The sequence below is a fragment of the Solanum lycopersicum genome, chromosome 11 (assembly GCF_036512215.1).
Source record: "Solanum lycopersicum chromosome 11, SLM_r2.1".
Lineage (NCBI taxonomy): Eukaryota > Viridiplantae > Streptophyta > Magnoliopsida > Solanales > Solanaceae > Solanum > Solanum lycopersicum.
The window spans coordinates 13,364,419-13,392,104 of record NC_090810.1 but is presented as its reverse complement, the minus strand read 5'-3'; the positions used below and the strand labels follow the sequence as shown (position 1 = coordinate 13,392,104).

Here is a 27,686-nt window from a genome sequence, read left to right as displayed (position 1 = left end):
AGGGATTGATTATCAAAAAGCATTCTCTCCAGTGGTGAAAATGAAAATGGTAAGATTAGTACTTGTTGTTGCAGCAAAAAACAGTGGCATGTCCATCAAATGGATGTGTTTAATGTTGTTTTACAAGGTGATTTGTTTGATGAGATTTACATGGAGTTGCCTCAAGGATTTAAGAGTCAGGGGGAGACTAAGACAGTATCCAGACTCAAGAAATCCTTGTATGGATTGTAACAAGCTCCTAGGCAATGGAATGCTAAACTAATTGAGGCATTGATTAAGTTTGAGTTTCAGCAAAGTCAGCACGATCATTCATTGTTTACTAAGAAAACCACAGAAAGCATCACACTTGTCCTTGTGTATGTGGATGATATGCTCATCACTGGTGATATTTTAAGGTTGATCAGTGAGACCAAAGTGTACTTACAACAGGCATTCAGAATGAAGGACTTAGGAGAGTTAAATAATTTTCTTGGTATTGAGTTTGCAAGGTCAAAGAAAGGTATCCTAATGCACCAAAGGAAGTATTCATTAGACCTGATTTCTGAGATTGGTCTAGGGGTAGCAAAGCCTGCTATGACTCCGATGGACACTAATGTTAAGCTGACATCACAAGAGTATGATGATCATGTGAGTAAAACTAAAGCAGAACCTACGGCTGATGAAGGAGCATATCAAAGACTCATAGGTAAACTTTTATACATCACTATGACCAGACCTGATATATCTTTTTTGTGTTCAGAATCTTAGTCAATATTTGCAAGCACCTAAACAGTCACATATGGAAGCAACAATTAGAGTGGTAAAATATCTGAAAAAAAGAGCCAAAACAGGGAGTCTTACTATCTAGCAGTGAGAAACTTACATGTGTCAGCTTATCGTGATACAGATTGGGTTGCATGTCCTAACTCCAGGAGGTCAGTGACTGGGCATGTAGTTAAGCTATGAAACTCTCCTATTATGTGGAAGTCTAAGAAACAAACAACAGTCTCCAAGAGCTCAGCAGAAGCTGAATACAGAAGCTTGGCCTCAATAGTGGCAGAATTGGTGTGGATTATTGGATTAATGAAGGAGATTAATATAGAAGTTACTCTTCCAGTCAATGTGTATAGTGACAGTAAGCACAACAAATCCAGTCTATCACGAGAGAACTAAACATGTTGAGATAGATTGTCATTTCATTCGAGAGAAGGTCATGGAAGGGATGGTTTCTACTAGATATATTCCTACAAGTGAACAACTTCCAGATGTACTAAGAGTTTGTCCAGAATGCAACATGAATTGCTGATTTCCAAGTTAGGTATTCAAAACATCTTTAGAGTACCTAACTTGAGGGGGAGTATTGAAGGTGTCGCTTAAATATTCAAGAAGTTAGTTAGGAGTTTAAAAGTTAGTGACAAGTAGTTAGAAAGTTAACTAAGGTTAACTTACTTAGTAAGAGTTAACTAACTAGATTAGATGGTTAGGTAGGTTTATTCTTGTATATATCTGTATATATAAAATGTTTCATAAGCCATTGAAGGCTTTCGGATGATAAGATTTCAAAAACTCTCTTCTCTCTCAATTCGTCTTCTTCTCCTTCTTATCTGGTTGTGTTGATATAGATTCTGTCTAAGAGATCGGTTCATACAATTTCAGTATATATTTTAAAACACTTTAAAAAATTTATAAAATACTAACTAACTATTTCTAGGTTATTAAAAGAGAAAATTATACAAATTAAAATATAATAAAAATATATAAGAAAATTACAACATACTAACCCACCAGTTTCTTTGTTCAATCTACATTAATGAAATAATATATTTTTATTGAAAAAATCTCATTTGCGAAAAAAAGAACTTATATCTAAAACATGACTCTATTCTTTTTATAATTATTTTTATTGAAATGTACTCGTTAAAACTGATTATAAAATATCAAAATTAAGCATAACTTTGATAACTTATTTGTACATGCTTGTACCATTTGAATATCAAAGAGAACTAATAAATATTGTTTAAGGAATAAATTAACCCTTATGATACTTTATCAGGATATGATATATGTACCATGTGTATCATATAGGACTAAAAATTATTTTTAAGGAAGGCTGAATTCATTAGTGGCTTAGACACCTTAATTAAACTTTGTTCATTTTAGACATCTCATGTCATGTTTTCTTGTGCCATTTTAACACTTTTTACAAAATTGACAAAGTACGTGTGTTACACTGATTTTAAACGTGTGGAAAACATTTCTTTTGTGAAAAAAAATATTTTTTTCAGTTAATCTTCTTCCCTCTTACTCCTTCACCTTTCCCACCATTATGTATTGATTTTGAGTAAAACGAAAAAAATTATATATTCATTGAAACTGATTGAAAATTAATCATAAACTGATTGAAATACCTTACAAAAGCTTTTTTTAAAAAAAATAAACATATCTAAAAAATAACATCATTACCCACCGAAAAAGATGGAGATTCGCCATTTTTGTTCCTATCTTTCTCTCTCCCTCTCTTCCATAAAAACACATTTTATTTAGCATTAGAATTAATAGTTATAAAAAAATATGAGATGTCATTTTTTTTCGGGGGAGAGGGGGGGGATTGGATCTAAATCTCCTCAATTTTTTCGGCGGAACTCTAATTTTGATTGAAAAAAATTGGATATTTTTCTTATTGAAATATTTTTAAAATATAAATTTAAATGGTTTTTCTTTGTTCTTCTTTTAATTATTATTTTTTTTTTACCAAATTGACACATGTATTCTCATAATTTGTCATCATGTCATGTCATCCGTGAGTGGATCACACACATTTTTAAATTTTTGCTAGCTGATTGTTGAAGAAGTGTCAAAATGACATAGTGAAACATGCCATAAGGTGTTTAAAATTATCAAAGCTCAGTTGACATGTCTAAGTGAAATTTGGTGTAAATTTATGTAGAGGGTCATTGGTTCAGCCTTTAAGGAATGAACCAATATCTATGATATCCTGGCAACATATAATATATACCATATATGTATGATATATGACTGAGATTTTTTTTCGAACGATTGAATCTATCGTTCATCTATAATATCTTGTTGTGATGGATAAATCAGAATGATTCGTTCATCTATAATATCTTGTTGTGATGGATAAATCATGTGAATAAGTCATTCATATACTCTATTAGTAAATGATATTGTTAAATTAGGTCTTAGGCCTTACTCACATCTTTAAAACTAGCTCAAAGGGAGGAGGACTGTCCAAGCCTTATGAGGAGTTCACTCATCTCATTAACCACCGATTTGAGACTTTTATCATTCTTTAACAGATATATACTATGTTGATATCATGAGTCCGGAGCCTAAAGGGTATAAAATATTAACAAAAATTCCAAAACGGTATATAAAATTTTATATTAACCAAAACGGTAAAATCGCTGCACCAACAGCGACTTACCCCACCGAAAAAAGCAAAATCGCTACCTCTGCAGCGATTTTGCAAAATCTGATTATTTTTTTAAAAAAAATGAAATCGCTGCCTAAGCAGCGATATATAGAAAAAAAATTTACAAAATCGCTGCCTAGAGTGGAAGCCAAAAGACGGGGCCGAGAATCTGTGATCGACCCAAAGAACCAATCCCAGATACGATTCTGCTCCCCCTTCGTACTACCATGAGATTCTTGCCCGGCTTTAAAAAAAATAAGGAAATCGCTGCCCCAACAGCGATTTAAAAAAATTTAAAAAAATAAAGAAATCGCTGCTAGGGCAGCGATTTAATATTTTTTAAAAAATAAAATAAAAAAATAAGGAAATCGCTGCCTCAACAACGATTTTAAAAAAAATATAACGAAATCGCTGCTTGGAGCACCGATTTCATTAAAAAAAATTTAAAAAAATATTAAATCGCTGCTAGGGCAGCGAATTTTTTTTTAAAAAAATTGAAATCGCTGCCCCTGCAACGATTTCCTTAAAAAACAATTTCAAAAAAAAAATTTATGAAGCAGCGATTTCTTTATTTTTTTCAAAAAAAATTTTTGGGGCAGCGATTTCCTTATTCTTAAATAAAAATAAATAAAAATCGCTGCCTAGGCACCGATTTTGTAAAAAAAAAAATTCTATATATCGCTGCTTAGGCAGCGATTTCATTTTTTTTTTAAAAATCACATTTTGTAAAATTGCTGCAGAGGCAGCGATTTTTCTTTTTTCGGTGGGGTAAGTCGACCGTTTTGGTTAATATAAAATTTTATATACTGTTTTGGAATTTTTGTTAATATTTTATACCGTTTAGGCTCCGGACTCTTGATATCATAGCGACCTGAGTTGTGCTTTTCTTGAAAGAATGAATCCCTTAATTCTTTTTGATACTTTGTCACTATATCATATACATCATGTTTAATATAATAAAAAACTAAAAAAAGTGTTTTATTTCGAAAAAAATGAACATGACCTTTATTAATATCCTATCAATGTATGATATAAAATCGTGGGTATCTAAAGTATTTGTGTCTTTTTTAAGAAGTAAATTGTCATTTCTTTATTACACTTAAATTTGTTAGTATAAATATGAGTAACATATTGTATCATAGATAACTGCATTTTTTTAAAAACAGAATGAATTAGTATTTTGTAATAATTTGTCCGTAAGTGACATGATATTTATGAGTTGTAGACTATGGTTAGATATTGTGTGCATAATATAATTTTAACCGGAGAATCATGATTAGGTCCACGGACATGGCGTTTGACCGATAAAATATAGAATTTAAATAGTAAAGAGACTTAATTATGTGTTATTGTATATGAAATTTTTTATGGGTGTTTTGTATGGATATGATCTATGTGTTGATTAAATAATTGAATCTGTTGTGTTGCAAGTGTGTTTATAATTATGCTTAGGTATATGTGTGATAGTGGTAAGGGTAACGTATGAGCTTATAGTTTGATGAGTTATTCGAAGTCAAGGTGAGCTTACGGATGAACAGTTACATGTATGTGTGAGAATAGTAGGCGTAACATATCGACTTGCAATTTTATAAAAGGCTCGAAACAGGTTAGCTTCTGAATGAGTGATTACATATTTCCAGAAAAGTCAGGTAATGATATATACATAAAGTTGATCCCCACATATCCTAAATATTGGACATAAATAAATCTTCAGTGTGTCCATACAATCGAGGGAAAGTGTGATGCATTGATAATAAATATGTATAATGATGCTGATGTATGTGCACATATATGAAGCTATGTATAACTCTTATGTTGCTTATGATTTTGTCATAGTTGATGTTGTTGATCCATGAGATTAGTTGATATAACTAATTACTGAATATACTTGTTACATATATTGAAAAATCTTGTTGGTTAGATTATTAATTAAGGATGATTGGGGCGTTATATAGGATCTTCATGATTGCCAATGTGATTCCTATATTATGTTGCATGATTTTCTTGATGGCTGAAGATACTTACCAGTATGTGTAGTGTATTTGTAGCATACTTGTTACATTCTTTTTTGGGCGTAGATTAACTTAAAGTTTCTTATGTTAAGCGATATGTTAAGCGATGAGTAAGCATCCTTAACTTTAATCTCTCTCTTTCCAACGAAAGTTATGTTGTTTAGTTTTGATCAGCTTACTTGTTAAAGTTATGATTTTCATAAAGTTTTAAGTTTAAAAGTGTGTATGTTATTATTTGAAAGATCCACAATTGATTTTTCTATATATTCTTAATACAGGATAATAAGAATTCATCTATTTTATTAAGAATAGAATAAGCATTCATACAATTTCATAATTCTAATCGAAATAATCACCTTACGATATAATGAAAGATACAACATAACATAAAATTATAAAATTTAAAGTGAAAAACAATCATGGAACATCTGATATGATGAGTATATAAGATAATCTTAAGATAACCTTTTAGTACCTCTTAACTCCCGTTACAAAGTTTGTGAGAACTTATGTGGTATTAATGATAATTAATATGAAGACAATTATCACAATCGAATAAAATAATAATTGTGAAATAAAATAATTAAATGACAAAAATATTCTTCAAACGCTTTTTTCTATAGAAAAGAATCCTATATAAAGTGAGCCAACGAGGGCCGAAACCCTTGCAAAGTTGTTAAACCCTGTTTATCGAAATGGGGAAGGTGAAAGGGAAGCATCGTTTGGACAAGTACTATCATCTTGCCAGAGGACGAGGTTATCGTTCTAGGGCTGCATGGAAGCTTATACAACTCGATTCCAAGTTCAGCTTTCTACGTTCATCACAATCAGTACTTGATCTTTGTGCAGCACCTGGTGGTTGGATGCAAGTTGCTGTTAAACATGTTACCGTTGGTAGTCTTGTTATCGGTGTTGATTTGGTTCCAATTAGACCAATTGGTGGTGCTATTTCTGTTCAACAGGATATCACTACACCTAAATGTCGTTCAACTGTTAAGAAACTTATGGCTGAGAATGGATGTAGAGCTTTTGATTTGATTCTTCATGATGGTTCCCCTAATGTTGGTGGTGCTTGGGCTAAAGAAGCTACTACTCAGAATTCATTGGTTATTGATTCTGTTAAGCTTGCTACTGAATTGTTGGCTCCAAAAGGGACTTTTATTACAAAGGTCGCTAAAAATTCAATCTTTTTTTATTATGTTAAGCTTGTTGAAGTTATTATGAATGTTGACAAAGCGAAAAAGACTCTGTGCTCGGGGATGAGTTCCTTTAGTTAGTTAATGGATTTCTGCTGTTCTCTTATGTAATTGGTTACTGGTCTGGTTAAGTTTTCGTTGCTATTTATGCCCTATATGAATCATGTAGAGTAATGCCAGAAAGCTTTTAGTAGTATATGACTTGTAATTTTGAGCTCTATGCAGTGGAATTCTAACTATGTTTACAGCTATTTGGCTAGAGAGAGAAAATTTTGAAAATTTCATTTCAACTGAGTTGCTGATTAAATTATTTCCTTTATATGTTTTACCTTGCCCGGCAGCTGTGCTATTTTATTCTATTTTCTTGTCTTTGAGTATTTCTGCTGTAGCTTAACCAAAGTGCATCCTTTAAAGTTGATCCTCGTGAAGGAATGAGCACTAAATATCTTACATTGGTATCAACTATCTAAACACTACATCGTTATATTCTTGGTCAATAACGATGTTCTTATATATTCGTTTCATTGTCTCATCCGTGTATTTTTTGGAATGGTTGAGTGCATCTCTGAAGCCAATGGTGTATTTGGCTGAATTCTGAGAGTTTTGTCTTTGCTTTAACTATCTCCCATGACCTACTGATTTTTTGTCCCATTCTTCCTGCCTCATATGTTGGCAAAACTCTTGGCATGCACATTTAGTTGTCCAAAATGAAGCCCTTGGCCTCTTTTAATAATGTTGAGTCTGGCTCTAGTATAAGATCTATTGGTATTATTTACAATTAAAAGCAACCTCAAATAACATTTTTAGGTTCATTCCTTTTACTTCTGGGAGGCAATGATCAATATTTGTATTTGTTGGAGCGTAATTGTGATGAAAATACTTTTTCTCATGCTCATACAAACAGAGTTGTACAATGGACTGATATGGTCTCCTCTTTTAGATTTTCAGATCTCAAGATTATAATGCAGTTCTTTATTGTCTAAGACAGGTAATTTTCCACTTCTATACAAAGTTCTATTTTCAAGTATAAAGGATCAAATTATCCCTCACTTTGAATTTCATCTACAGCTTTTTGAAAAAGTTGAGGTGGACAAACCTCCGGCCAGTCGTTCAGCATCTGCTGAAATTTATATTATATGTTTGAAATATAAAGCACCTTCAAAGATCGATCCACGACTTCTTGATATAAAGCACCTTTTTCAAGGAGGAAAAGAACCCCCCAAGGTACTGGAAGAGTTTCTGAATTATGGTCCTCTCTCACACTCTCTCCTTAACCCCCTCCCCGTTTTATCTCTTTTGCATGCTAGGTCCGTGCAGGTTCCTTTTCCTTAACATATATGTGCTCCTATAGTCTAATGGAGCTTCTTGTGTGTACTTAATTAGGTGATTGATGTACTCGGGGCGACGAAGCAAAAGAGACACCGAGATGGGTATATCCTATGCTGTCTATTTATGCATTTGAATAATTGTTTCAAGTCCATGAAAAGGAACATGACATCATTGACTATAATCAAATGATACAAACATGTTTTTTGTGCATAGATTTTTGGGACACTGAACTTTGTAAACTGAACCAGTCTGCTTTTTACACTTCCCAGAATCTGCCGTAGTCCAACTGATGCAGGGAAGCAGATGATGTGTTTGTCCTTTTTGACAAGTACACAACTCACTAAATGTTGTATCTATGGGGATGCTTGACCAGCTTCTCATAGGAGCTTGAATTACGAGAAGCTGAATATGTCTTTGTTTGCTAAATAATAATAATAGGTGACCATTCTTTTGAAGAGATGCAGTGACATTACATAAGGAGAAAGACAGTTTGCTAAAAATAAGTTGTTTTTTCCCTTTTCTTTTGGTTTCATCATATGGGTTGAGTTCTTGTGAGATTTTTTGTTGAGAAAGTTTAAGCGAAGTGAAAAACAAACATCTGACAATGGGCCATGATGCTAGGTTGGGAGGTTACTAAGTAGTTTGAAAACTGAAAAGAGTGTAAAATTGTCAAATGATGAACGGGAGAAGAGAGTGTGTGGTGACAGAGAGAGAAATGTGTGAGTTTGTGGGGCTCTGGCCATTGGCCATTGAGGGCCCTTTTAGTTTCTGCATCCCCAGCATCGCAGCAGTTTGTTCTTTATTCTTCCTAAAACTTGGCCTGCTTCACTTCCTTCATGGTCTCACAGGACGGTGGATTATGACTGTTTGTTCCATCAAAATAAAGTGGATGTTTGTTTATCAGTCTGATGCTGAAGTTTCACTCTCTAAATCTCTTTCTTTGCATGTATTAATGAGAATTTTGGACTGAGTTGATAATGAAGCTCTCAGCTTGCTTAGTCTTCCTCACTAATAAATTCCAGCCTCAACTTGTATTAGTCCGTTTTAGAGCCTATAATTGTTGGGACAACATGTGAAACCTCTTAGCTCCTGTTTGGTCATAGGTTTTGAAGATGAAACTTGAAAATTTAAGTTTTTGAAGTTGTAATTTTGGAATTTGAAGTTTTTTGAGTGGAAGTCCCAAAAACCCCAAAAATTGAAGTTTACAGATTTGAAGCTTCAAAATCCAATCAAATTTCATGCCCAAACAGCGATTTGAAAATATATTTTCAAAATCTATGGCCAAATGCTAGCCTAGTATATCGGGACTCCTCTTTTTTATTATCCATCAATAATAGATGATGTCATTCCAGTAGCTATTACCTTGAAATTTGAATTTCCAACTAATTGTCAACTTTCAAATGATTCATGTTAACTTTGATTCAGTCTAATGGGTTTGCCATTCTTAGAGCTAAATCTGGGTGAAGATTTCAGTTAATTGATTTCCTTATTTCTATTTTAGATGCATGAGTTGTCCCATCACACTTGCATCTATATGACATTTGTATAAATGAACTTTGCAGGTACGAAGATGGAGCCACAGTCCTAAGGAAGGTGTGCTCAGTTGCAGATTTTGTATGGTCCGATAATCCTGTTCAGGTCCTTGGTTCATTTACTTCAATGAGCTTTGAAGATCCTGCGTGTTTGGCCATTAGAGATCACACTCTTACAACAGAGGAGGTATATTACATGTGGTCTAGGCTATAGCCTGTTGTTGCTAGATGCTGTAGTTGCTTGCTATCCTTAGCCTTACACTTCAAATTTTGTGTCAGGTTAAATCTCTATGTGATGATTTGCGTGTTCTTGCAAAGCAAGAATTCAAGTATCTCTTAAAGTACGAAACAGAAACCTTTTTAGCACCTTTCCGTTTTTGGATGCTCAAAGTTCTTGGTTGAATTTAGTTACATTATTCTCTATTCTCATTCTTTTATGTTCCTCTTATGATTTTTCTAATGCAAAAGATGCATTTTTACTAGGTGGCGTATGCAGATAAGAAAGGCTTTATCACCTGAAAAAATAAAGACCCTAACAGTTTTTGAAAGTGAGAGCAAAGAAGGTGAAGATGAAGATGAAGATGAAAGAGTTCTCAATGAAATAGAGGAGAAAACCAATATTTTGGAGAAAAAGCAGAAAAAAGAGAAGAAACTTCAAGCAAAAAGACGAGCCAAGGTTTATGCATATGCTCCACCAAGTCTCTTTCAATTTTTGTTTTGGTTTGCTGCTGTTGTTTACATAATAGTTAAGACTGTTCCATACAACATCATCTGGGGAGTGTTATTTTCTGTTGAGCTCAGAAGAATTAATGGACAAGCAAGTATCCCAAATTGTGAATATTTTGTGCTTTTCCCTTATGAAAACAAGTGTGCTTTAATGCATTTCAAGTTGTCAACATTTGGAAAAAACTTATGATGGCTCCTCGCCGTCTTCTAAATACCCCCGTAAACATCTTCTCTTCAGGGTATCTTAGCTATAAACAGATTAGTCGAACTAGAGCCTGGGAAAAGTTGCAGTTCAGAGCCAGGTGGAATATTTATTTGATTGCCTGTAGTTCAATGACTAAAACTCACACCTGGGCATTCTGGGAAAAATTAAACTTGCTACTAAGTATTATTTGGTTGAAATATTGACATTCGGGTTTCTTGATTTTTTTATAACTGAGAAACCCTTGAGTCCAGCGGCTCTTGGTCTGAAACTCAGTGGATGGTCTGTTCCGCTACACTTCTCCACTTAAACACCAGGCTTTTCTCTGTGGTCGGATTCAACCTGTGACAAGGTGGTCTGTAGTACCTGCTTGTTTTTGGTGGGCTATTTTGAGAGAAAGAAACCTCAGGTGTCATGAGAATATTACTAACACCATTCAGAAGGTTAAAGAAAATTGCATTGACGTGTTGTATATTTGGTGTAAAGAAGATGGTATAGAAGAAGTAGAACAGTTGGTGGATTTCCTGGGATCTATGTTACGGAAATAGCTTGCAACTTTTTGGAAGTAGCCAGAATACCCTTAATGCTGGTGAATACAACTCTACCTTTAACAAAAAAGAGAAAAGATTCCTATCTCTGACGAGCGCCTAATTCACACATCACTTGTTGTGCTCTTAACACTCGACCAAAGTTTTGGAGTGGTTTCTTGAATTGATATGTACCCTCTAGCAACTTCTGTTACTTTCTTAAAATCATGAAGTAGTCACATGGGATCTATTTCACTGATTGTTTCCTTTTTATTCTTCTGATTGCAGGAAAAAGCACGCAAGGCACTTGGGATACAAGTAGATGCGACAGAGGATGGTTATGGTGATCAGGATTTGTTCTCTCTATCTTCCATCAAGGTATTTCACACTTTAGCTTCTTTGTTATATCATTTGCACTGGTGGACTGGATGCGGCTTTTACAGAGAAATTGTTTTTCCTCTAAGTTAATCTGGTTGAAATCTCTGCTCTTCGTCATCCATATGGGGTCTTGTATATTTTAGAAAATCTACATCTAGATATCACATGCATTTGGAAAAACATTTCAGGGTAAGAAAGATCTTTTAGCTGTTGATAACAGTGAATACAACAAACAAACTACTGAGGTAAGCGATGAAAGTGATGAGGAAGCCCAGGAACATTCATCCAGTGATCTGGACTCTGAAGACGAACGCAGAAGGTATTATGGCCAGCCCTTTGCGGATCTGCTTCTATAATTGATTGTTGCCTGTAAACTTCTAAAGCTACAAGGTCTCTTTTTCCCTCTTTTTCCCTTCATTTTCAGACACGATGATAATATTGAGGCATTATTTGATGAGGCTTATGAACGGTATTTGGGTAGAGTGGAAGGTAAATCAAAACAGAGAAAGCGATCCAAACAAGCACACTTGAAGGATGATCTGCAGGTAAGTGAGGTTTAAGTTGCACTACAAAAGTTATATCCGATCATCCTCTCCTTTGTTCTTTTCCTGTTTCCTTTTGCTATGGACCGAGCTTCTTGTTTCCTTCAACAAGTACTTTGTATATAAATTCAATAGAGGTCATTCTTTTAGTGCTTAATTGATGATTCTCTGCTAGATTTAGTAGGAGCTAACTTGTTTGAGCTTTGTTCTAATTTGGCAAAGATTTAACTCCTGTTTTTTCTGGTTCAAAATTGATCTGTAAAAGACTCCTAATCTGGGTTGTGTTTTCCCCAGGGAGCACAACTTCATATCCTTCCTATATACATACTTGACTTGTTATTATTTACATTTATTTCCTATATTACAACTTGTTAGCTGTAATAAAGTGGCATGCAGATGTCAAACAAATATTGACTGCGATTGTAAATTTGGTAAGATTCAGTTTTTACCAAAACAAAAGTCAAATTCAAATTGATTTATATAAATCTTGACTGGCCTTATACTAGGATTACGTAGAAGGATTGAATCAATTTTTTATCATTATCTTAAACTTTCCAAGTGCCTTTCATAAATCATCTAAAAGAAAGTGCAACAAAGTGGTTTGTTTTTTCACATGGCTTCTTCAAGTTACTCAGAAGTTTATCTTCTTTTCTGTCGTTCTTTGCATTAATTGTAGTGCTGCTCTTTCTTTTCCAGGATGGCAATGATGATAGCATGATGATTGATTCTGCTCAAGACTCTGAGAGTGACATGGAAGATAATGAAGTCAACCCTCTTGTTGTACCTCTTGAGGATGCACCACCTCAGGAGGAGATTATGAAGATGTGGTTTACTCAAGATGTTTTTGCTGAAGCAGAAGAGCAGGATGTCTTGGACATGTATGACATTAATGATGAAATGCAAATAGATGGAGGGACTAAGAAGATCCAACAATCTAAGGAACTGACAAATGATAAACAGCAGGGAGAAACTAAGGATATGACGAGGAGGAAAACAAATGGTGGTTTACAGGTCTCAGCTTCTAAGGCAGATGATGATTTTGAGATTGTTCCTGCTCCTGCTACTGATTCTAGTGACTCGTCATCTGATGAATCTGATGACGATATTGACACCAAGGCTGAAATATTGTCTACAGCAAAAATGACTCTGAAGAAAAGGCCTAGGGAAGAAATGATTGATGATGCTTACAACAGATATATGTTCCACGATGAGGGGTTGCCGAAGTGGTTCGTTGATGAGGAAAAGAGAAATTTCCAGCCAGTGAAACCCGTGACAAAAGAGGAGATTGCTGCAATGAGAGCTCAATTTAAAGCAATTGATGCCCGGCCTGCAAAGAAGGTTGCAGAAGCCAAAGCTCGTAAGAAACGGGCAGCACATAGAAAGCTAGAGAAGTTTAGGAAGAAAGCTAACTCAATATCAGACCAAACTGAAATCTCTGAAGGTTCAAAGAGAAAAATGATTGAACAACTATACAGGAAGGCAGCGTCAACAAAAAAACCAGAAAGGGAATATGTAGTGGCAAAGAAGGGAGTTCAAGTTAAGATTGGCAAGGGAAAGGTCCTTGTCGATCCAAGAATGAAAAAAGATGCAAGAAAGCATGGAATGAAAAAGAAGACGCAACCAAAAAGGAAAAGGCTCAGGAAAGGCTTCAACAGCAGCTTAAGCTCATGATTTTTGTTGTTCACATTTGAAATGAATTAGTCTTCAGATTTTCTGATCTCTTATTGCCTTTTTCTGTTTTCTATTTATATATACATTTAACTGAAGCATTTAAATCATGATAATCTTTCTTTTTTAGTAAAACTACACTTCAATTGGAGGTGGCTAAGCCATAGAAATTTTTCGTAGTAGGAATACTTCAATCAGAAGCAATCTACTTTTGTAAATCGTAGATCATGAGATACTTTATTTGAAAGCACCCTAGAATCATAGTCACTATATTTTCTTTATGTGCATAATTTTCAGAACTTCAACCGATGATCACAAGATAGACATATAATATGGGTTCATATGAAATACTTTGAAAGCATGTAATTTGAATCAAATCATGCATAATAAGATTAAATATAATCGATTGGATCATAAATAATCAAAATCACGAAGAATCATATACGACTCTGGAGTTTTGGGTTGAAATGATTGAAGGGAATAGAGAAATCTTTGGGTCTCGATGAAGGAGAACATATACTTAAGCCTTGCAATTAGAGGAAGAGATTCAAAAGTTTGAAGAACCCTAATCCACTTGACAAAACCCTTGGAGAGAATTTACACTGAAAATCTTGAGAGATTTTGGGTGAGTGAGGGGGAAATAGGTAGGCTTTGAAGGGTAAAAGCAATAATAGGGCTTAGTTATAGGGTCAAAACGGCATAGTTTAGGTGTAGAAAAAATAAGAAATAGCTCAAATAACCTAACTTAAAAATTGTCAGAGGTGGCCTACAGTTCGTACAAGCTTTTGTGGACAGTCCTGGTCATCCGTTAATCAAAGTACTAGAGACCAAAATTCCAATCACTTTTCAGGAGCACTTTCGACAGTTGGTAAACCCTTCTACGAGTCGTAGGTCCCAATTGTATAATCCAAAAGTCGATCAAAATATCACCAAGTTTGGACTCCTTCCTACGAGTTGTATATACTTCTATAAACTGTCACAGTGGTCTATAAGAATTCCTCTAGGTTTGGGCATCTCTTACAACAATTGCCCCTCCTACAAACTTTATGACCTAGTACGGTCCGTAGGCGGGGTCGTGCAACATGCATCAATAGCCAAGTTTCAGAATTTTCTTTCCAACTCAAATTACCAAGTTTCGAGGTGTTACATTTTTAGTAACAATCTCCTTGTTTCAAAACTAAGTACCCTGTATGAATTAGTCTTAGTTGAATCTAGCTAGTGGATCCATATAAGTTCATAATTATGGTCTTTACTGTGAAAAGTAGAATATTCTCTCTTTTTCAGTATGAAACAATACAATGAACTCTAGTTATAACTTATATGATTTATGTGGGTTAAGGGTATTCCCACATAGGCTTATGACTTCCTCAAAGACATGAATTCCCACAAAGGCTTATGACTTCCTCAAAGACTTATGATACGATAATGATAATTATTTAAAGAAGAATGCATGACCTTATACTATGTTTTATGAAATTATATGATCAAATTATGTTATATTTATTTGATCATTGCATTATTATATTTTTAGATTTATCATGTTATCTTGTTATAATCGTGCATAGTCTTCCATATTCAATACATTTTGAGGACTGACCACATGCATCTCTTGTGTGTGTATTATTTTATAATATAGATTTTAATGAATATTACTAAGACCGTGCTTTAGTATTGATCCTATCATATATCAGGATTGTATTTTGAATCGGTCATCGGGGTCTTGTCCAGGGTCCTAGATCAATTACCGGAGTTAATTTTTGAATCATAAATTATTTTTCTAAAAAATATTTTTTAGTCTCAAGTAAAAAGTAAAAGATATTTTCTTGAAAAATATTTTTCATTTATCAACAAAATGTAAATTTTTTTTTTCAAAAATATATATTTTACTCACTAACCAAACATGAAAAAAAACTAATTAAAAAACCACTTATTTTTCGAAAAAATATTTTGTACGAAAATATTTTTCTGTTACCAAACACACCCTGATACAAGAAAGAAAGTACCCTAATATTTTCCTACTTATACCCAATTACACGTTTTAGGCTTTTGTGTTGTTCACGCGAGCAACACGTGAGAGAAGAACACAAAATCATATATAAAGTCGGCCAGGGGCCAAACCCTAGCAAACTTGTTAAACCCTCTTGGTTGAAATGGGGAAGGTGAAAGGAAAGCATCGTTTGGACAAGTACTATCATCTTGCCAAAGAACAAGGTTATCGTTCTAGAGCGGCATGGAAGCTTATCCAACTCGATTCCAAGTTCAGTTTTCTACGTTCATCACAATCAGTACTTGATCTTTGTGCAGCACCTGGGGGTTGGATGCAAGTTGCTGTTAAACATGTACCGGTTGGTAGTCTTGTTATCGGTGTTGATTTGGATCCAATTAGGCCAATTCGTGGTGCTATTTCTGTTCAACAGGATATTACTACACCTAAATGTCGTTCAACTATTAAGAAACTTATGGCTGAGAATGGATGTAGAGCTTTCGATTTGGTTCTTCATGATGGTTCCCCTAATGTTGGTGGTGCTTGGGCTAAAGAAGCTACTAGTCAGAACTCATTGGTTATTGATTCGGTTAAGCTTGCTACTGAATTGTTGGCTCCAAAAGGGACTTTTATTACAAAGGTACTCGCTAAAAATTCAATCTTTTTCGATTATGTTAAGCTTGTTGGACAAAGTGGAAAAGACCGTGTACGTCTTACTATGAGCTTTGTGTTTTTGTCATATTAGATTCTGGATCTGCAATGATGAGTTCCTTTATTAGTTAATGTAATTGGTTACTGGCGTTTTTATGTTTTCTTCGTTATTTATGCCTGTATGAATCATTTGGAGTAATGCCAGAAAGCTCTAGTAGTCTATGACTTCTAATTTTGAATTTAGATTAACGTTATTCTGTGTTGCCGGGATTCTAACTATGTTCAACACAGCCATTTGCCTACAACAGTCGGAAAATTTTGAAATGTCATTTCAACTGAGTTGCTGATTAAATTTTTCTATTTCCTTCATATGGCTTACCTTGCCGGACAGCTGTGCTCTTTTATTCTAGTTTCTAGTCTTTGAGTATTTCTGCTTCCCAAAGTGTGCATCCTTTAAAGTTGATCCTCATGAAGGAACGAGCACTACATATCATACATCGCTGCCAACTATCTAGGCGCTACATTGTCATTATCCTGTTCAATAACTATGTTCTTTTAGTAATCTTTTTCTTGATACATCATTCTTTTCGTTGTTTCATCAGTGTATTTTTTTGAATGGTTGAGTGCATCTCTGAAGCTAATGGTGTATTTGGATGAATTCTGATGGTTTTATCTTTGCTTTAACTATCTTCCATGGCCTATCGTTTATTTATTGTGCTACAATTCCTGCCTCATATGTTGGCAAAACTCTTGGTATGCACATGTATTTGTCCAAAATAAAGCCCTTGGCCTCTTTTAACAATGTTGAATCTGGCTCTAGTGTAAGATCTGTTGGTATTTACACTATTAAGCAACCTCAAATAACATTTTTAGGTTCATTCCTTTTTCTGCTTGGAGACAATGATCATATTTGTATGTGTATTCGAGCGTAATTGTGATGAAAATACTTTTTCTCATTCTCATACAAACATACTTGTCCAGTAGACTGATATGATCTTCTCTTTTAGATTTTCAGATCTCAAGATTATAATGCAGTTCTTTACTGTCTAAGACAGGTAATTTTCCACATCTATACCTACTTTTATATTCAAGTATAAACGGAACGAATGATCCCTCACTTTTGAGTTTCATCTACAGCTTTTTGAAAAAGTTGAAGTGGACAAACCTCTGGCCAGTCGTTCAGCATCTGCTGAAATTTATATTATAGGTTTTAAATATAAAGCTCCTTCAAAGATCGATCCACGACTTCTTGATGTAAAACACCTCTTTCAAGGAGGAAAAGAACCCCCCAAGGTACTAAACGAGTTTTTGAATTATGGTCCTCTCTCACACTCTCTCCTTAAACCCCTCCCCCTTTTATCTCTTTTGCATGCTAGGTCCGTGCACTTTCTTTTCCTTAACATATAGACACTCCTGTAATCTCATTGAGCTTCTTGTGTATACTTAATCAGGTGATTGATGTACTCGGGGCGACGAAGCAGAAGAGACACCGTGATGGGTATATCCTATTTTGCTGTCTATTTATGCATTTGAATAATTGTTTCAAGTGCATGAAAAGGAACATGACATTCTATTGACTATAATCAAATCATAGAAACATGTTATTTGTGCATAGATTTTTGGGAGCTTGAACTTTGTAATCCATTCTGCTTTTGAAACTTCCCGGAATATGCCCTTGTAGTGGAACTGAGGCAGGGAGGCAGATGATGTGTTTGTCCTTTTTGACAAGTAAACAATTCACTAGATTTAGTATATATGTGGATGCTTGACCTTCTTCTCATACAAGCTTGAATTCGGAGAAGCTGAATCTGTCTTTTTTGGCTAAATAATGATAATAGGTGGCCATTCATTTGAAGAGATGCAGTATACAATGATAAAGATAGTTTGCTTAAAATAAGTTGTTTATTCCTTTTAATTTTGGTTTCGTCACATGGGTTGAGTTCTGGTGAAATTTTTGTTGAGCAAGTATTAGCAAAGTGAAAAACAAATATCTGACAATGGGCACAACAGGTTGAGAGGTTACTAAGTAGTTTGAGTACTGAAAAGAGTGTAACATTGTCAAATGATGAATGTGAGAAGACAGAGTGTATGGTGACAGCGAGAGAAATGTGTGAGTTTGTGGGGCTCTTGCCTTTGGCAGCATCGCAATAGTTTGTTCTTTATTCTTCCTAAAACTTGGCCTGCTTCACTTCCTTCATGGTCTTGCTGGACGGTGGATTATGACTAATTTTGTTCCATCAAAATAAACTGGATGTTTGTTTATCTGTCTGATGCTGAAGATTTCACTCTCCAAATATCTTTCTTTGCATGTATTAATGAGAATCATGCACTGAGTTGATAGTGAAGCTCTCAGGTTGCTTTGTCTGCTCTCAGACTTCACTAATAATTCCAGCCTCAACTTCTACTAGTCCGTTTTAGAGCCTTTTATTGTTGGGGCAACATCTGAAACCTCTTAGATCTTGTTTGGCCATATATTTTTAATTACACTTGAAAATTTGAGTATCTGAAGTTGTAATTTTTGGAATTTTGAAGTTGTGTGTGGAAGTCTTTTAAACCAAAAATAATTGAAGTTCGCAGATTTGAAGCTTTCGAAATTCAATAAAATTTCATGGCAAAACAGCTATTTGAAGATAAACTTTTCAAAATCTAGTCCCAAAATCTATGGCCAGATGCTAGCTTAGTATCCCCGGCTCATCCTTTTTATTATCCATCATTAATAGATGATGTCATTTCAGTAGACCTTGACATTTGAATTTCTAACTAATTGCCAGCTGTCAAATGATTGATGTTAACTTTGATTCAGTCTAATGGGTTTGTCATTATTAGAACTAATCCGGGCGAAGATTTGAGCTAATTGATTTCCTTCTTTCTATTTTCAGATGCATGAATTATCTCATCAGACTTGCATCCATATGACATTTGTATAAAATGAACCTTGCAGGTACGAAGATGGAGCCACAGTCCTAAGGAAGGTGTGCTCAGTTGTAGATTTTGTATGGTCTGATAACCCTGTTCAGGTCCTTGGTACATTTTCTTCAATGAGCTTTGATGATCCTGCCTGTTTGGCCATTAGAGACCACACTCTCACAACAGAGGAGGTATATTACGTGTGGTCTATTTTAGGCTATAGCCTGTTGTTGCTAGATACTGTAGTTGCTTGCTATCGTTAGCCTTACACTTCAATTTTTGTGTCAGGTTAAATCTCTATGTGATGATTTGCGTGTTCTTGCAAAGCAAGAATTCAAGTATCTCTTAAAGTATGAAACAGAAACCTTTTTAGCACCTTTCCTTTTTGGGATGCTCAAAGTTCTTGAATGAATTTAGTTACATTATTCTGTATTCTCATTCTTTTATGTTCCTCTTATGATTTTATGATGCATTTTTACTAGGTGGCGTATGCAGATAAGAAAAGCTTTATCTCCTGAAAAAATAAAGACCCCAACAGTTGTTGAAAGTGAGAGCAAAGAAGGTGAAGATGAAGGTGAAGATGAAGATGAAAGAGTTCTCAATGAAATAGAGGAGAAAACCAATATTTTGGAGAAAAAACAGAAAAAAGAGAAGAAACTTCAAGCAAAAAGACGAGCCAAGGTTTATGCATATGCTTCACCAAGTCTCTTTCAATTTCTGTTTTGGTTTGCTGTTGTTGTTTACACATAGTTAAGACTGTTCCATACAACATCATGTGGGGATTGATATTTTCTGTTGAACTCAGAAGATTTAATGGACAAACAAGTATCCCAAATTGTGATTTTTGTGCTTTTCCCTTGAGAAAACAAGTGCACTTTCATGCATTTCAAGTTTTTAACCCCAAAAATCTTTTCTTCAGGGTATCTTAGCTATAAAACGAATTAGTCTTAAGTAGAGCCTGGATAAAGTTGCAGTTCAGAGCCAAGTTGATTATTTGTTTGATTGCTTGTGTAGGGCAATGACTGAAACTCACACCAGGGCATTCTGGGAAAATTAAACTTGCTACTAAGAATTATTTGGTAGAAGTCTTGACATTAGGGCAATGACTGAAACTCACACCAGGGCATTCTGGGAAAATTAAACTGCTACTAAGAATTATTTGGTAGATGTCTTGACATTAGGGTTTCTTTATTTTTTTTTGTAACTGAGAAATCCTCGAGTCCATCGGCTCTTGGTTTGAGACACGGTGGATGATGGTCTGTCCCACTACACTTCTCCACTTAAATACCAGCCTTTTTTGTGCAGTCAGATTCAGCCTGTGACGAAGTGGTCTATATTACCGGCTTGTTCTGGCTGGCTATTTTGAGAGAAAGAATCCTCAGGTGTCATGAGAATATTACTAACACTATTCAGAAGGTTAAAGAAAATTGCATCAACATGTTGTATTTTTGGTGTAAAGAAGATGGTATAGAACAAGTAGAACAGTTGGTAGATTTCCTAGGATCTATGTAATTAAGGGAATAACTTGCATCTCTTTGGAAGTACTCAGCACACCCTTAATGCTGAAGAATACAACTCTTACCTTTTTTTTAGTAAAAAGAGAAAAGATTTCAATCTCTGACAAGCGCCTAATTCACACATCACTTGTTGTGCTCTTAACACTAGACCAAAATCTGGTAGTGGTTTCTTGAATTGATATATACCCTCCAACAACTTCTGTTACTTCCCTAAAATCATGAAGTAGTCACATGGGATCTATTTCACTGATTGTTTCCCCTTTATTTTTTTGATTGCAGGAGAAAGCACGCAAGGCACTTGGGATACAAGTCGACGCGACAGAGGATGGCTATGGTGATCAGGATTTGTTCTCTCTATCTTCCATCAAGGTACTTTCACACTTAGATCCTTGATATATCATTTGCACTAGTGGACTGGATGCGACCTTTACAGAGAAATTGTTTTTCCTAGAAGTTTTATCTGGTTGAAAGCTCTGTTCTTCAACGTCTAGATGAAGTCTGGTGTATTTGAGAAAATCTACATCTAGATATCAGCTAGATATTGTTGCTAGAAACCGAAATAGTTGCTATGTGATAATATCAACTTGTCTATTTTTTGTTAGGTTTGATTTATTTATATATTTGCTTTAAGTTCGTGTTATGAAATTTGTGGTAGTTTAGTTGGATGATGCTTTAGAGGAGCATTTTGTGATAGGAAGAATTCGCTCTACTGAATCTTGATAGCTAAACAACATTCTGAAAGCATATGTGAATTGATCAACATGGGTTGTTCTCTGAAGGGGTTCTTTAACATACTGAACAAGCTGGTGAAAAGGGTCAACAGGTGATTTTGATTTTAAAAGGGTCTTCTGAATTCACTTGCTTTTAGTTGGAAATGGTAATTTGAGATTCTGGGAGAAAAAGGAATGTAACATAAAATTGAATTATGGTTTCCCAATTTTAGATTTTCTCTGAAATGACAGGAATGTAGGGGAGCTTTTTAGCAAGGAAGGTAGCAGATTTTCTGGAATTTAACTTTCGACATATCCATACAGGATCTTAAATTTGAGATGTAAACATTGATTCAAAGGTTATATCATAACCAGCCAATTTATTGAGGTGATTTGATGGAACCCTTTTGGAATCATTGTGGATGCTATAGAACGGTTGAAGGTTAGTTCTTTTTTGGGTGCATCTAGTGGGATGCTATTCTGAAAGAAGATAATTTGAGGAGATGCGTATCATAATATTTATTGTTGCTTATGTAGAGGACACAAGGAGTAGACCCACATTTGCCCACTTTCTGCTAGTTTCATCAATAAATCTTATATTCTAAAGTAGTGATGAAAGTTGGTAGACATACATATTGGAGGTTAGAAAAAGAGGTTATGGAAGATGCCTCCATTTGGTATTTTTGGTTAATATGGAGGGAGGAAATTTTGAAAAAATTGAGTGCCATCAGGGGCGTATGTAGGATTTCGGCTAGATGGGTGTACGATTATGAAAAAAAAATGTATGTTAAATATACATTTGATCGATTTAACTTTTAGGTTCTTAATATGAACCATTAAATTTTAAAAATTATAACCACTCTGTCAAACATGCACTTGCTATAAGTTGCTAGATTTCTGATGGACAACCCTCCCTGGTTTATGGTTTAGTTATTTTGCTATATCAGCTAATATTGGTGACTGACTAATTACAGTTGTCAAGTTGCTTTAGAATCTTTCTGCGGGTAGAAGTAAATTGATATTTAGAACCATAACATTTTTTATAGGATACGACATTTCATAGATGTGAATGTTAATGATTAAATTTATATGTTATAATATACCCTAAAGAATTATCCATGATGTAATTAGTTTAGTTCTTTAAATAGAAAGGTGCAGTGGATAGTGTTTGGAGGTATGTGGTTTGTAGGATAGCAGCAGGGGATATGTGCTTTTGAGCATTTGTGACGTGGTTGAGATTTCAAGGATACAGAGAATAGGGGAAGTTAAATCCACCCCCTCTCCAAATTTATATACTACACACTCGTTTAAAAAATAAACTATTGAACCAAAAATATAAAGAGTGTTCAGGAAGCACACCATTTCAATTTCCACATTTGTTCAATAAGCAATATGGATGTCTGTAACTTGTGGACATTTAGAAGCCTATGGCGTCCACCAAGTAAAAAGTTGGTGTATCTGGTTGACCATCATACAGTTGGGAAAATCTCAGAGCATTCTAAGGAAGTGTGAGGGTGTATTGTGCGGAGACGAGATAAGAAAAAACTAAGTTGCTCGGACTCGGGTGCGGGTATCCGAGACGGATGCGCATCCGAGAGTCGGATTCGGCGAAATCCAAATTTTAAGATTCTTGGGTGCGAATCCGAGTTTGGATACGGGTGCGGGGATACGACTAAAAAATTTCAATATTATAAAAATATAGTTACGAAGATATTCTACTTCTTAATCTTATAGCTTATAACGTCTAGTCTGCGTGGATTTAAAATTTATACATTACGTGTTAAAATTTGAAATTTTAACAAAATAATAATAATATATTTAAAATTTTAACAAAATAATGATAATAATATATTTAATATAATTTTACAATGAAATTTGTAGATGTAAAATGTATAAATACCTTATCTTTTATCTATACAAGGTAAAGTTGTTTCCAATCGAATCTCTATTTAAAAAGGAAATTTTAATATGACTTATAGTATAATTTAATGGTATGAATTTTATTACTTCATTCATCCCATTTTATGTAATACAATTGAGTATACGTAAGAGTACTAACACACTTTAATATATATACTAAGTACTAAATAAAACTACACTTATTATTTTTTTTTAAAAAAAACCCTTTCTCTGGCTCCCTGCAGACCATGTACTTATTTAAGAAAAGTCAATGTAACTTTTCAAGAAAAAGTATGTACTTTTCAAGAAAAATTAAAAAAAGGCTATTCTTTTTACTTGTTTCAACTTTCAAGAAAAATACATATTTCTTTTACTTGGTCCAACTTTCAAGAAAAAAATCTCTTCTTCTCTTTTCAGTTCTTTGTTGTTCTCAACTTTCCGTCGTTGTCGCCGGAAACTGATTTTCTCTTCTTCTATTATCTATTCTCTATACTTTTTCAAGCTTTGTAATCTTTACGTCGTCGGAAATTGATTTTTTCTTACCCAATCTTTTCTCGGCTTCGGTCAAAGTGTACGGATTGGATTGACCGAATCCGACACGCACCCCGCACCTGAGTCGTGTCGAGACAGGTTCGCCTGCAAAAATGAAGAGTCCGCGCAACTTAGAGAAGAAAGGAAAATAGGGATGAAGTTGATACTTCCAGGACCACTGTTGGACAGTAATTTCTTGGGGTTGCTTTGGACCATCCTTAACATGGCAGACGCTGAACAGCAAACAAAGAGAGAGAGAGAATGACATTTGAAGAGTATTGCTTTGGACCATGGCAGAAAAGGACTGTAAGACGCAGCAAATAGGAGGGGTTATCATATTATATAATAAGAAATAAGAAACACATCTTTTCTATAAGGCGGATGCGTCAACCTTGAATAAAATGCAAGGTAAGAGTGATATCTTTATTGGCTCTCAAAATGGGACCACTTTAAGAGCCTATTTGGCTCAGCTTAAAAGCTGGTCAAACTGACTTAAAAGCTGGTTTTTGACGTATTTAGCTGTTTGGCAATACTCAAAACAACTTATTTTAAGTTGAAAAAAACTTATTTTAAGCCAAAAGTTAAAAGCTGGGGTAGGGGTGCTCTTTTTTTTTTTAGCTTATAAGCTGTTTTAAGTTGACCACATTTTTATCTTTTTGTGCTTAATATTTTTATACAATCTCCAAATTACCCATATAACCCTAACATTTCTTTCTTCCATTTTTCCCTTTTCACGTTTGACATAACAATTTCAGCACTTTTATCCAAACGCATAACTGCTTATTTTAAAAATAAGTTTCAGCACTTTTAAAAGTACCTTTTTAAAGCTGCTTTTATTAAGCCCATCCAAACGGGCCCTAAGTGTTCCACTTAGCAAGACTTAAAGGTTATCTCTCCCTTTTTTCCCAACTTTTTTCATCTATCTTTTAAACCCTATTGAGAATAATCCTTAAAATAGCATGCATTTGGTGTACAATTTGGAGTGAGAGGAATGAAAGGTGTTTTGAGGGGACTCAGAACAACATTCAGAATCTTCAAATGAGTTTAGGCCTTTTTTATTTTTGGTGTGAGCTAAAACTACAAGCTCAAACAGAAGATATTTGTGATGTTTTAAACTTTTTGTAAGGCACAGAACTGAATTACAAGTTGTAAGTTGTAATACTTTTGAAAGGGGGTGTACTACACTTTGGTTGTAGTATACCTGTGGATATATAGAAGTATACTGTGGTTATATAGAAGTAAAGTTACCATTATCAAAATAAAATAAAATAGTAGTAATGCTTTCTAGCTTTTTTACCGAGACTAAACACATGCTATTTTTTCTTATCCTTTCCATTGTTAGATACGTGATATGCGGATTTGTTTCACTACTAATCTTGATAATTTTTCTTTTCACCCAATTTAATTCATTTTTACTGCTATGTGAAGAGTCTGCTGTAACATTTGTTAATTATATTCTTCACATGCATTTGAAAAACATTTCAGGGTAAGAAAGATCTTGTAGTTGTTGATAACAGTGAATACGACAAAGAAACTACTGAGGTAAGCGATGAAAGTGACGAGGAAGCCCAGGAACATTCATCCAGCGATCTGGACTCTGAAGACGAACGCAGAAGGTATTATGGCCAGCTCTTTGCGGATCTACTTCTTTAATTGATTGTTGTCTGTAAACTTCTAAAGCTACAAGGTCTCTTTTTCCCTTCATTTTCAGACATGATGATAATATTGAGGCATTATTTGATGAGGCTTATGAACGGTATTTGGGTAGAGTGGAAGGTAAATCAAAACAGAGAAAGCGATCCAAACAAGCACACTTGAAGGATGATCTGCAGGTAAGTGAGGTTTAAGTTGCACTACGAAATTCTTATCCGTACATCCTCTCTTTAGTTCTTTTCCTGTTTCCTTTTGCTATGGGAGAGAGTTTGTTGTTTCCTTCAACAAGTACTCTCTATATAAATTCAATAGAGGTCATTCTTTTAGTGCTTAATTGATGATGCTCTGCTGGATTTAGTGGGAGCTTTAACTTGTTTGAGCTTTGTTCTAGTTTGGCAAAGATTTAATTCCTGTTCTTCTGGATCAAAATTGATCTGTAAGAGACTCCAAATCTGGATTGTGTTTGCCCCAGGGAGTACTAGGCACAGCTTCATCTCCTTCCTATATACTTGATTTGTTATTGTTTACATCTATTTCCTGTATTACAACAACTTATGAGTTGTAATACAGTGCCATGTAGATTTCAAATATATTAACTGAGTTGTAGATTTGGTAAGATTCAGTTTTTACCAAAATAAAAGACAAATTCAAATTGATTTAACTAAATCCTGTCTGTCCTTTAACTTAGGATTACATAGAAGGGTTGAATGAAATTTTGATCATTATCTTAAACTTTCCAAGTGTCTTTCATAAATCATCTAAAAAAATTTGTACAGCATTTTTTTTTTCCCACATAGCTCTTCAAGTTACTCGGAAGTTTATCTTTCTTTTGTCTTTCTTTGCATTAATGGTAGTGCTGCTGTTTTCTTTCCAGGATGACAATGATGATAGCATGATGATTGATTCTGCTCAAGACTCTGAGAGTGACATGGAAGATAATGAAGTCAACCCTCTTGTTGTGCCCCTTGAGGATGCACCACCTCAGGAGGAGATTGTGAAGAAGTGGTTTACTCAAGATGTTTTTGCTGAAGCAGAAGAGCAAGATGTCTTGGACAAGTATGACAGTGATGATGAAATGCAAATAGATGGAGGGGCTAAGAAGATCCAAAAATCTAAGGAACTGACAAATGATAAACAGCAGGGAGAAACTAAAGATCTGACGAGGAAAAAAACAAATTTACAGGTCTCAGCTTCTAAGACAGATGATGATTTTGAGATTGTTCCTGCTCCTGCTACTGATTCTAGTGACTCATCTTCTGATGAATCTGATGACGATATTGAAACCAAGGCTGAAATATTGGCTACAGCAAAAATGATGCTGAAGAAAAGGCCTAGAGAAGAAATGATTGATGATGCTTACAACAGATATATGTTCCACGATGAGGGGTTGCCAAAGTGGTTCGTTGATGAGGAAAAGAGAAATTTCCAGCCAGTGAAACCCGTGACAAAAGAGGAGATTGCTGCAATGAGAGCTCAATTTAAAGCAATTGATGCTCGGCCTGCAAAGAAGGTTGCAGAAGCCAAAGCTCGTAAGAAACGGGCAGCACATAGAAAGCTAGAGAAGTTTAGGAAGAAAGCTAACACAATATCAGACCAAACTGAAATCTCTGAAGGTTCAAAGAGAAAAATGATTGAACAGCTATACAGGAAGGCATCGTCAACAAAAAAACCAGAAAGGGAATATGTAGTGGCAAAGAAAGGAGTTCAAGTTAAGGTTGGCAAGGGAAAAGTCCTTGTTGATCCAAGAATGAAAAAAGATGCAAGAAAGCATGGAATGAAAAAGAAGAAGCAGCAGGACAAGGGGAAGAAGGGCAACCAAAAAGGAAAAGGCTCAGGAAAGGCTTCAGCAGCTGGCAACAAGGGAGGCCGGGGAAAGTGAAATGAACTTTAGGATCTTTGAGGAGCTTAAGCTCATGATTTTGTTTACATTTTCAGATTAATTAGTGTAAGATTTTCTGGTTTCTTAATGCTTTTTCTTGTAACATTGTTTTCTATTTATATATACTTTTGATTGATGGTACTTTATTGATTTCTTTTCTGTTTATTGCTCACCGCTCTCTCATTATATTTGATGGGGATTGGTTTCTCGATTATAACTGGTTTAGTGAACATGTCGATTTCCAAGAGCTGCCTTTTACAGTGTGCAAAAAGATTCTTGATAAATCATATATTTATATAAAAGTAGGCTTGCTTATGTGGTGTCACCAAAAATCAAGATACTTTTTTAATTTCATTATTTGGCTTAAGTCACATGTGGTTTCTTAAAGTTGTTCATATAATTCAGTTAGACACCTCAACTATGACTAG

The 27,686-nt window shown here is 34.7% G+C and overlaps 2 protein-coding genes across 3 annotated transcripts; both read left to right on the top strand.

Annotated features, from left to right (window-relative positions):
- The first annotated feature begins 6,012 nt into the window (after positions 1-6,012).
- LOC101253649 (uncharacterized) lies at positions 6,013-13,662 on the top strand. 2 transcript variants are annotated; one of them, XM_004250372.4, is made up of 11 exons: positions 6,013-6,596; positions 7,564-7,611; positions 7,692-7,847; positions 8,007-8,053; positions 9,515-9,671; positions 9,764-9,825; positions 9,968-10,160; positions 11,228-11,317; positions 11,506-11,636; positions 11,742-11,862; positions 12,556-13,662. In XM_004250372.4, exons 1-11 carry the CDS (start codon positions 6,123-6,125, stop codon positions 13,528-13,530), a joined length of 2,454 nt encoding a protein of 817 aa, XP_004250420.2. In that variant the 5' UTR covers positions 6,013-6,122; the 3' UTR covers positions 13,531-13,662. The 2 variants fall into 2 exon arrangements, with proteins under 2 accessions (XP_004250420.2, XP_069147714.1); XM_069291613.1 differs by having other exon boundaries at positions 6,033-6,596; positions 7,572-7,611.
- Positions 13,663-15,481: 1,819 nt separating this feature from the next.
- LOC101253343 (uncharacterized) lies at positions 15,482-27,399 on the top strand. Its single transcript, XM_004250371.4, has 11 exons — positions 15,482-16,151; positions 17,170-17,217; positions 17,300-17,455; positions 17,614-17,660; positions 19,104-19,260; positions 19,358-19,419; positions 19,552-19,750; positions 20,866-20,955; positions 25,212-25,342; positions 25,438-25,558; positions 26,254-27,399. Exons 1-11 carry the CDS (start codon positions 15,678-15,680, stop codon positions 27,256-27,258), a joined length of 2,490 nt encoding a protein of 829 aa, XP_004250419.1. The 5' UTR covers positions 15,482-15,677; the 3' UTR covers positions 27,259-27,399.
- The last annotated feature ends 287 nt before the right edge of the window (positions 27,400-27,686 follow it).

Bases quoted from the DNA above. Each gene is read 5' to 3' on its own strand.
- LOC101253649 (XM_004250372.4), top strand. From the start codon at position 6,123: ATGGGGAAGGTGAAAGGGAAGCATCGTTTGGACAAGTACTATCATCTT. The intron at 7,612-7,691 runs GTAATTTTCCAC...TTTCATCTACAG, and splicing joins TTCTTTATTGTCTAAGACAG to CTTTTTGAAAAAGTTGAGGT. The intron at 9,826-9,967 runs GTACGAAACAGA...CATTTTTACTAG, and splicing joins GAATTCAAGTATCTCTTAAA to GTGGCGTATGCAGATAAGAA.
- LOC101253343 (XM_004250371.4), top strand. From the start codon at position 15,678: ATGGGGAAGGTGAAAGGAAAGCATCGTTTGGACAAGTACTATCATCTT. The intron at 16,152-17,169 runs GTACTCGCTAAA...CTTCTCTTTTAG, and splicing joins AAGGGACTTTTATTACAAAG to ATTTTCAGATCTCAAGATTA. The intron at 17,456-17,613 runs GTACTAAACGAG...ATACTTAATCAG, and splicing joins GAGGAAAAGAACCCCCCAAG to GTGATTGATGTACTCGGGGC.